The 10000-nt window shown below is 44.0% G+C and overlaps 1 protein-coding gene across 1 annotated transcript in view; it reads right to left on the minus strand.

Annotated features, from left to right (window-relative positions):
* Nucleotides 1–5343: 5343 nt before the first annotated feature.
* Nucleotides 5344–10000, minus strand: part of LOC123499390 — a 64739-nt gene continuing 60082 nt past the window's right edge. The window contains 2 exon segments of the mRNA XM_045247329.1: nucleotides 5344–8424; nucleotides 9405–9514. Coding sequence (XP_045103264.1) covers nucleotides 7200–8424; nucleotides 9405–9514 — 1335 coding nt within the window. The 3' untranslated portion in view covers nucleotides 5344–7199.

A 10000-nucleotide genomic window follows, 5' to 3' on the forward strand; every position in this document is an offset into this window, starting at 1 on the left:
CCCTGACAGTGCAAGTTTGAGTGCAGCTGTGTGTGTGTGTGTGTGTGTGTGTGTGTGTGTGTGTGTGTGTGTGTGTGTGTGTGTGTGTGTGTGTGTGTGTAAGGGTCAGTGAATCATATGTCGATCTAGTAAATGGTGTGTACTGCAGACAATCCATCCACGTTCACAGCCACAAGGAAACATTCTTGGCTTTGAAATTGCTTATGAATCATCCAAAACAAGGCTTCAGTTTCATGTCACACAATCTAACAGCGTTCAAAATCATTTACCAATTATACCAAATGCCAGCAAAGTGTCATAAAATTAAAAAGATGTCAACACTCAATAAAAAAATAAATAAATACCATGGAATGAATTAAACGTAAACTGAATATTCATCATCTGAGAATAAAAATGTTACCCGTGGAATTATACAGGAAGCGTGACTAGAGAAGTAATACTCTACTCTACTCTATATTCCCGTTAGATTTTCTGATATGAATTCTCGCTATAAAAGTACACTAATTACTTGTCATGTTGAGTCAGTACATGTGACGTTATAACCAATAGTTCAGAAATATATAGCCCTCTCCTCCACTGCTCTCCCTGCTTGTGATCATTCCCTTCCTGTCAGTGCATCAGTTCAGCTTCATTGCGATACCATCTCAAGAGTGTCACTTCAAAAAGGGAGGGTAATGTTTTAATAGTGTTACTGGAAAAAAAAGGCAATGTTATTAGTGTTACTTCAAAGGGAGGGTAATGTTTTAATAGAGTGTTACTTCAAAAGGGAGGGTAATGTTATAATGGCGAAAAGTATCATTAATTTCTCATACACTTCTACGCTTTTGACTCAAGATGCCATTAAGAGAGCGCTGTGCTGCAATAATGACGAAAAATATAATTAATTTCTTAAACACTAGTGCCACATTAATTCTTTCCTTAACACTGACTTTTCTAATAAATCAATCTCAACAATTATATCTCTGTGGACTCTCATCTTACTAATGACCATTATTGCAATTCCTCACCCGCTACTGTATCATCTCTTTTTCTCAGTAACGATGGTTTCATAACTCCTCTTTCCTTATTAATGATCTGAAGCTCAATAACTCCCTGTATTGAACGAAGCTGGATACCCGCTGGAAACTTCCTAACTACAAAAGGCTGATGAGACTGACAGATGGGATGAGATGGGTGAGCACTGAGGCAGCACGCGGAACACAGTGGCGGTGAGCGTGACGTTTTGATTAACCCCGGACTGCAGCTCTGGGCGGAAATGAGTGAGCTTCCCTATGACTACTGTAATAACACATCACTCAGCCTCCAGCAGCGATACACCCCGTCAGCAACTGTCACTCCTACGCCGCTTTATCCTTCATGCACAGTACACAATTGCCATGCCTGTCAGCTCCACAATTCCACTCATATAACCGGCTGTGTGTAATTTTGCTGCTCAGTGGACAGTGCCCGAGGGAGGGAGAAAAAGAAGACACAAAAATACAGACTGGAACTCAACCCCCTTCCCCACCTACCCAACAGCCCTCTACTCACACGCCACACACATATACATTCCTAGGCCTGTATTCTGAAACGCTTTGCTCTCTCATCATCACTGCTTTCCAAAGGCTCCAGTTGAAGATACTCCGGTTTTTAAGAGTATTATTATGATTCTGGTGATAGACTGGTAAGATTTCTAGTTTACTAAAAGGAGAAACTGTCTTGAAAACCCGGCTAGATGTCTCTGTGGCCTTGCAAAATTGTTGTGGTGAGAGGGGATGGCGTTTCTGAATACGGGTGTTCATTTTACCGGCTATTCACCTGCCACCTACAGCGTCACTGAGGGGTTAAGAGGCGGACTTTGCCACATTCCATTGCCCTTGGAAGTGAAGACAATACGAAGTTTAGCGTGTGAATGTTGACTTCAATTCTTATCATGTTTAACTTTTCCCTCTTAAGTTTTCGTGGTCCTCCTTCTATCACTTCTCGTGTGTATCTTCTTCTCTCCTTCACTCCAAGCATCATGGAGGTTTAGGATATGATGTGGCGTGCGTGTGAGTGCGCGTGTGTGCGTGCGTGCGTACGTGCGCTGCTCCTGTGATGATACGTGTTCAGATCATTAAGGTACTTTTGTAAGTTATTTGGAAATAGGTACACATACTGCCGGAGAGAGAGAGAGAGAGAGAGAGAGAGAGAGAGAGAGAGAGAGAGAGAGAGAGAGAGAGAGAGAATACGCATACCACAAACATAGAAAGGAATGAATAGAAAACGAATAAAACAAAGCAAAAACTCACTAATATACCTTTACACTCCCGGTACTTTCCCTGAGCTTTTCCTGTAATCCTCCTCAACCTGCCAACCTCCCCTTCCTTCCCTTCCTTCCCACTCTGCCAAAATCCATATCTTTGCACCATTCTTTCCTTTCTCTCTCTCTCTCTCTCTCTCTCTCTCTCTCTCTCTCTCTCTCTTGGTACCTTTTATCGCTCTCTCTCTCTAAACTAAATCCACACACTCTTCCTCTGTCTCTCCACCACCTTCCTGCATTCCTAAACACATTCTTGCACTAATGTTCTCTTCCTTCCCTCCTTCCTTCACTCCTAAACACATTCTTGTCACCCATGTCTTCTTCCGTCACTCCTTCTTTGACTCCTTCCTGCACTCCTAAACTTATTCTTGCCACCTATGCTCTCTATCTTCACGACTTCCTGCACTCCTTACACATTCTTAGTGTCATATTATTTCCTACCCTAAAAAGTTTTCAGATACAAGATTATGAAGATACTCTCTCTCCCTCGCTCCTGACGCAGACTCTAGTAGAAACAGTCTTAGCCCCAAGGGGAAGTGCGCTAAGGGACTGCTGGGTAGGAGGAAAAGAAGATAATATGTAATCTTTATCATCTACATTATTTTCTGAGCCCCCTCCGACCCCCCAGTTCCCTCCCACGTCCTGCTGTTCCATCACACACACAAACACACTCACACACACACACACATACACACACACACACACACACACACACACACACACACACACACACACATTAGTACAGAAACGAGTTGAACGTCCACTCAGAAATTATTATCATGATCATTATTACTGTTGTTGTTGTTGCCGTTACGACTATCATCATATCATGTGTTTGCTGTGTGGTGTGGCAAATAATGTCAAAGAAATATATATATCTATATCTATAACCTGCAAAACTACTGCCTCGTGTTTTCTTATCCTGATTCTTTTCATGTAAGAGAGGACTGGCCAAGGTCAACAAAAATATAAAGAAAAAAGGCCCACTCAGTTGCCAGTCTCCTCTCTCTTAGCGTGTGTACCAGAGGGAAAAGGATCAGACAGGTATTCCCACAACACCTGTAGGATTCGACACATGCTTCTATCACCTGTTCACCTACCTGACGGAGAGGTCACATAGCTATTATCCCCAACACACCTGTGAACAAAACACGTCTCCATTTCTACATCTTCTATCACGTTAAAGATTATAATCAGATTACTTCACTGGCGCACCTGACTACATGAGAATACAATTAATCTTGCCCAACACACCTGGACAACCAAACACAGCAACAGTAGTAGTAGTAATAGCGGTAGTGGTAGTGATGGTGGTGGTGGTGGTGGTTGTAGTAGTAGTAGTAGTAGTAGTAGTAGTAGTAGTAGTAGTAGTAGTAGTAGTAGTAGTAGTAGTAGTAGTAGTAGTAGTAGTACATAAGAACATAAGAACATAGAAAAGAGGGAAGCTGCAAGATGCCACCAGGCCTACACGAGGCAGTCCCTGTGTGTTTAAGCTACCTAATTCCATCTATCATCCCCATCCATGAACTTATCTAATCTTTTAAAACTCCCTATTGACTCAGTCCTGACTACATGACCATCGAGTCCGTTCCACTCATCAACCACTCTGTTTGAAAACTAGTTTCTTCCCATTTCTTTCCTAAACCTGAATTTTTCAAGTTTAAACCCATTTTTTCTGGTTCTGTCCCCGCTAGTAGTAGTAGTAGTAGTAGTAGTAGTAGTAGTAGTAGTAGTAGTAGTAGTAGTAGTAGTAGTAGTAGTAACTTACACCTGACCTGACCTGATGTGACCCATCTTCTTCATCATCATCATCATCATCATCACTATCCTCAAAACTAACTTCGTGAACAGAAAACGAGGGGGAAGGTAAGCACTTATCCTTCAAGAGACTACACAAAAAAAAGTTTTTCCCATATAACCAAAGAAACGTTTGTCTTTCATCCAGCACAAGTAAACACTACTGGGGCGGCAGAAAATTGTATGATGCAACAAAAATGCCATAACAAGGAAAAAAACCACCACACACAAACACAGAGGAATACATAAATAGGTGAGCCTCCCCCCGTCCAAACAAAGCCAGTTAAGTAAAGAAAACGTAAGGCTGCGGCGGAAACGTCAACAAAACAAGACGGTAAAGGATGTGTATGTAGCCCAGAGATATTTAAGAAGCCCACCCCAGCCTCAATTTTTTTTTTTTTTTCTATGGATGAACTTCACCACCAGAGGGGAAAAAGGATGGAGGTTAAGAATAATGTGAATAACAAACCACTTCCTTGAGCCGAAAGGGTTTGTTTATAATTCGTTTTCTTTTTTGGGGACTATTGTGAAAGGGGATCTTTATTAATTTTTTCATCTTTTTTGTTATCCATTATTTTCTTTTTCTAAAGCTAATTTGTGAAAGAGTCTCACTTTTTTTTATCTTTGTTTTTATCTATTTATTTTCTTTCCCTTAAGCTGGTTTGTGGAGGGGTTTCTATTTTTTTTCGTCATTTTGTTATCCATTAATTTCTTTCCCCTTGAACTGGTTTCCGACGCATTAACCCTTCAGTACCATGACGCGTTTTCGTATTCATTCTGGTTACTATTTGGTGATTTTATACAGCTTCAGAAACTCATGTGGGGGATTAAAATAGTGAAGACTGTTGGGTATTAATCTTCTGACCTCCACAAATCCTTCCTAATGTCAATAGAATGGTCTAATCATACACAAATCTCAAAGTAAAAATGTGTCCCGGTACTGAAGGAGTTAAGAGGAAGGATTATCGAATCAATATGCCGTGAAAAGTTTCTGGCGTCGCGATGCTCACTTCTCTCAACTCTTTGACTCCTATGAATTAATGCTTTGATTTATCTTTTATGGCTCACAGCAACAGCAAGACTCTGAAAATATGAGAAATTGAATAAAAAACTAATAAATAAATAAAACCTATGTAAATAAGATAAAATTAAATAAATTGATGCGAGGTGACCACTGGAAATACCATTGGTGAAAGATGTCCCAAAGAAGAAAAAGTCTTGAAAAACTTTTTAAAAACGAAAATAGTGAAAACAGCCTTATTTTTTATCTCTTTTATGCTACAATAACATTTACGAGACAACAGAACAATATATAATCCTCAACACCTGCAAATTACAACAATGGGCAATATATGTCTACATGTTGCCGGTTGATTAAAGATGAGATGGTGACAGATGAGGTACAGATGAGGCAGCTTCTATTCACCCTTCCCAGTCACCGGAGATGAGTTAATGCCTTTCATAAGCCTTCGTGATTCTGAAGACGGATTAATTAGTTCACACACGAATGCCACTCACGTTTTTTAACAATGTAGGAAATTTAATGCAAGAAATGACTGGAATAGCATTTGCTTATATATATTACTACGAACAATGATGACTAAGAAACACCTACACTATAAATATTACTTGAATCTTCTACAGCGACATACCTACAGCACCTATTACCAAACCTCGTGACTCATGATGTATTATAGCCAATGGTGACTGATCAATGGTGACTGCTCCTGGCTTTGTGGTTGACTAAGAAACACACTAAAAAAATATCACCATCATCTTACAGTGACACCTACAGCACCAAAAAACAAACCTAGTGAATCGTGAAGCTTGGAAATAACTGAGAAATGTTGCACGGAAACTAGTGAATATTAGACACAATTGAAACGGAGGCGACACTTTGAATTACGAGCCAAGTCATAATGAAACTTGTGACGACTCCTACGAGATATCTTCAAAACAGAAGCTTCTACTCCTTAAACCTCAAGTCCCACCTGAAGAAGACTTATAGAAGGAAGTGTGCAGTGATGTAGCAGTCATACTGTTGGCCATAAAGTTACAGGGAAAAATAGATTGATATATGAAGGACTAAGGGAATATTGACGCTACAAATACTACTTCAAGACCTACCCGAATAAAACTTGTACAGGAAAGTGTGCAATGGTATCAAGGCTTGCTCACTCGGGGCAACGGTTTCTTAGCGGGTGGGCTTTGAGATAGGAGGTGCCCCAAAAAGTATCCCCTTTAGCCCATAAATTCCCGTGAAAAACCCACATGGTATAAATTTAAAAAAAAAAAAGTCAGTATTCTTCGCAACACAGTTATTTGAGGAAACTATCAATGCATGATAACTAAGAAAATAAGAACACTAAAATTGGCAGAATAGATCGTCGAGACTTTGCTGAAGAAAACTTACATTGGAAACCGTGCGATGGTAAAGGAGTAAAGTTCTTCGTCTTACTCTTACATGAGAAATAAAAAATCCTAACATATGAGAGACTAAAAATGAATTACCAAGCTATGAAATACTACTCTAGCTAATTCCTAAATACACGACACGTTTGCCAGACATTGAACGAAAACGAAACTGAAAGACAACAGAATATTTGAAAGACAGCGAAAAAGAAACTAATTTTGTGGTGCACTCGACGACCATAACTGAGGTGACTGATGTGAGGACGTGTACCGATGTGGAGTCTACGTGGAAGTGTGTGATGAGTAGGGGGAGTGAGGTGGTGTGTGACGCGACGTGTGTGGTGTCTGGCACTTTATGCTGCAGAGTGTACAGTGTTTGGCGGTGTGTGGCGGCGTTGCACAGACGACAAGTGTTTCAACAAGAGGCGTTTGAGTGATGTCTCTCTCGCATCCTGGTAATCAAATTTGTCTTTGTTAAGCTTCCCACACGGCGACGCCTGGTGGCTCAGGACACATGGAGTATTCCCAGACAGAAACCTGAGGAGGGGGAAGGGTGGCGAGTATTCCGGGAGGACAGCAAGGTAGTACGTGCTGCTCCTGCTTAATGTTTTTTGCCTGGTGTCCAATACTGAACGGTCTCTCTTTCTCGCTATGCTCTCCTTCCTGTCCCGCCTTCGGTGTCTCCTTCACGGCTCGTGGTGATCAGTGCTTACTTAATGTCGCCGTCCTCGTTGTCCCAGGGCAGGATGCTGTTCATGTTGCCCACGTCGTCAGTCGCCCTCTTCTTCATCTTCTGGCTGGCTACCGAGGTCTTGGGCCGCTCACGCTCCTTGGCCTTCACCTCCTGGCGGGTCGTGTCTGCCCCGGACTGCAGACCCACGCTCAGGTCATCTCGCGCGCGCCCCTCGGCTCCTGATTCAGCGGAGTCCGAGGGTGCTACTTTGTTGGTGCTGCGGCGAGGTTTCTTCTCCGCCCACTTGTCGCCACTCTCATCCTCCTCTTCTTCGGCAGCAGGTTCCTCTTCCACAACGCTGGGCTTGTCTTCCTTAGCACTGTCCTTGGTCTTATCATTGGCCTTATCCTTTGGCTTGTCTTTCACTTCCTTCTTCCCCTTGTCGATGGCGTCACTCGGCGCCGCGCCCTGCCCGTCAACCGTCATCTGCCGCTGCGGGGCGCCGGGCGACGGCTTCACCGGGTCGTACTTTTCGGTGAAGGTCATCGTGAACCTCGCTGGAGTCTTGCGGGCTGAGCCAATCCTCCTGATCTTGGCGGAGGGGAGGCGAGGCCGCCCAAGAATTTCTGGGACAGGCGTGGCTGGAGTGGCCGTCTTCTTGGCGTCCTTTGCGGCAGCATTTCCCGCAGGTTTGGCTGTAACCTTGCCCTTGGTTGCGGCAGTGGGGGCGGCGCCACCAGCGCTAGACACCACGGCAGCCGTCTCAGCTTGAATGACGATCCTGGGCTGCGCCAGACGCCGCGCCTCAAGCATGTCGGTGTCAGAATCGTCAGACTCGGCACCGGGGCCTGCAGTGCCAAGTGCCGCCGCCAGCAGCAGCTCCTCGTCATCCAAAAATGCCGGGTTGTTGTGTCCGTCTAACTCTTTCTTCTTTTTCAGCTTTTTCTTGGCTTGCAGGGCGGCAGGCGCTCCCAGCATGCCGTTGCGAATGTGACTGCCTGCACCAGGCACGTCACCAGCGACGCGAGGCTTGAGTGGGTCGTCGTCCACGCCGTCACCCGAGAAGTCGAGGTCATGTGTGAACGCGAGTTGATCGATGGCACCTGTCAGCGCCCCGAAGCCGTCCATCTCATTGTCAGGATCCACGTCCACGCCGTCCGTGACAAACCTGGTCTGGTCGAGGGCGTCCCCCAGAATGTCCACGGTGCCCGGTCCAGTGTCTGTGCCCAGGAAGTTCCCGTAACCTTTCTTCTTGGCTGGCCTGATCGATAAAAGAAGGAGGGAGGGACCAAGTATTAAGATGACACCTAGCACCTCTCTTCTTACAGCACTAACATGGCATCCTGTACCCCCGCCATTAACACAGGGGTCCCTGCCCCTTCCCACACATCAATATGGAACTTAGAACTGACTAAACGGCGCTCATGCAATTTGTAAGAGTGCGAAGTGCTTGGAGCGTGACAATACACACCGGTGCGTCTGCTTCAGGGCGACGTATTCCGTGAAGTGCATGGCGCGGACAACAATGGAAGCAACACAGAGCGAAGTGCTTCAGGCTGGCAGCGAGCGGTGCAGACTGCAGAGGGATAGCAATGATGGAGAGAGAAACAAAGAGGAAGAAGAGGAAAGGAAAGAGCTGGAAGGGAGTAAAATGAAATGCCGTTCACAAATGTATTCCTCCAGAGAGCAGAACACTTGCTGCCACTCAGCCACCTCTCACTGCGTCCATTATTGCAGACGGCGGAGGGGATGCATAGGTGCAGGCAAGAATGGCTGAGGCACATTAACAAAACACGTGCATAGCGTGGTGAGGAGCACAAAGAAACAAAGTAAATAAAAAAAAAAAAAAAAAAAAAACACTAGGCCAACAGCTAAACTTTAGTTTCTACGCTACACTGTCTAATCTACATTACGAAGGTAAGGATTATAAAGGAGGAAGAATAGAAATACTAGATGAAACAAGCAGAAAGTAGGTAGGCAATCAAGTGAAAAGTGAGGAGGACCGAGGAAACAATCTCCGCTACGCAGGAGGTAAAGTGGAAGATGAAGCAAACAAACATCACAAATAAATAGCAAATTAAAACAACAAAGGAAGAAAAAAAAAAAGGAGCAGGAGGAGGACGCGGGAAAAATCATCCGTTGACAAAAGATAAACTAAAAACACAAAAAAGAGAGAGAAATATGAAGCAAAACGTGCAATAAACTAGTAACTGAACCTAAGCAGACCACGTAAACACTCACCCTTTGACAGGAGTAGAGGCAGCAGTCTGAAGGCCCCACATCTCCCGCCGCAGGAACTCTCCACTCACACCGCGGCGTTTGAGGGCGTCGATAGTAACCCGACCGACGCGCTAAGGAGGGAAAGGGACGGCAGAACAGGTGAGGACAAGCCGGAACAGAAAAAAGACCAAGAATTTCACTGGCCATATTAGTATCAGAAGTATCTTTTTATGTAAGTGGGAAAGAAGGCCAAGAGCAACAAAAAATAAAAAAGGCCCACTTAGTTGCCAGTCTCCTTGTAGGTCCGAGAGAGTTAGCCAAATGAAAGGAATAAAAGTCAATTGATGTGACCACGTTAGTCTTTTATATGTAAGAGGGAAACCGGAACAAGGGCAGTAAAAGGTATAATAAAGGACCACTTAGTTTCCAGTCCCCTTGTAAGTTCGAGAGAATTAGCCAAATGAAAGAAATAAAAAGTCGATTTTTGAATGCGATGAAGATGTAATGAATGCATTTCTGTTCTTGTCTTTCTCATGGTGTGTGTCAGCTGTCCGTACCTGTCTTGGGTCCGTGTGCTTTGTGTTTAGTTGTCTACGTGCCTTAGTATTATTTTCTCT

The sequence above is a fragment of the Portunus trituberculatus genome, chromosome 49 (assembly GCF_017591435.1).
Source record: "Portunus trituberculatus isolate SZX2019 chromosome 49, ASM1759143v1, whole genome shotgun sequence".
Taxonomy (NCBI): domain Eukaryota; kingdom Metazoa; phylum Arthropoda; class Malacostraca; order Decapoda; family Portunidae; genus Portunus; species Portunus trituberculatus.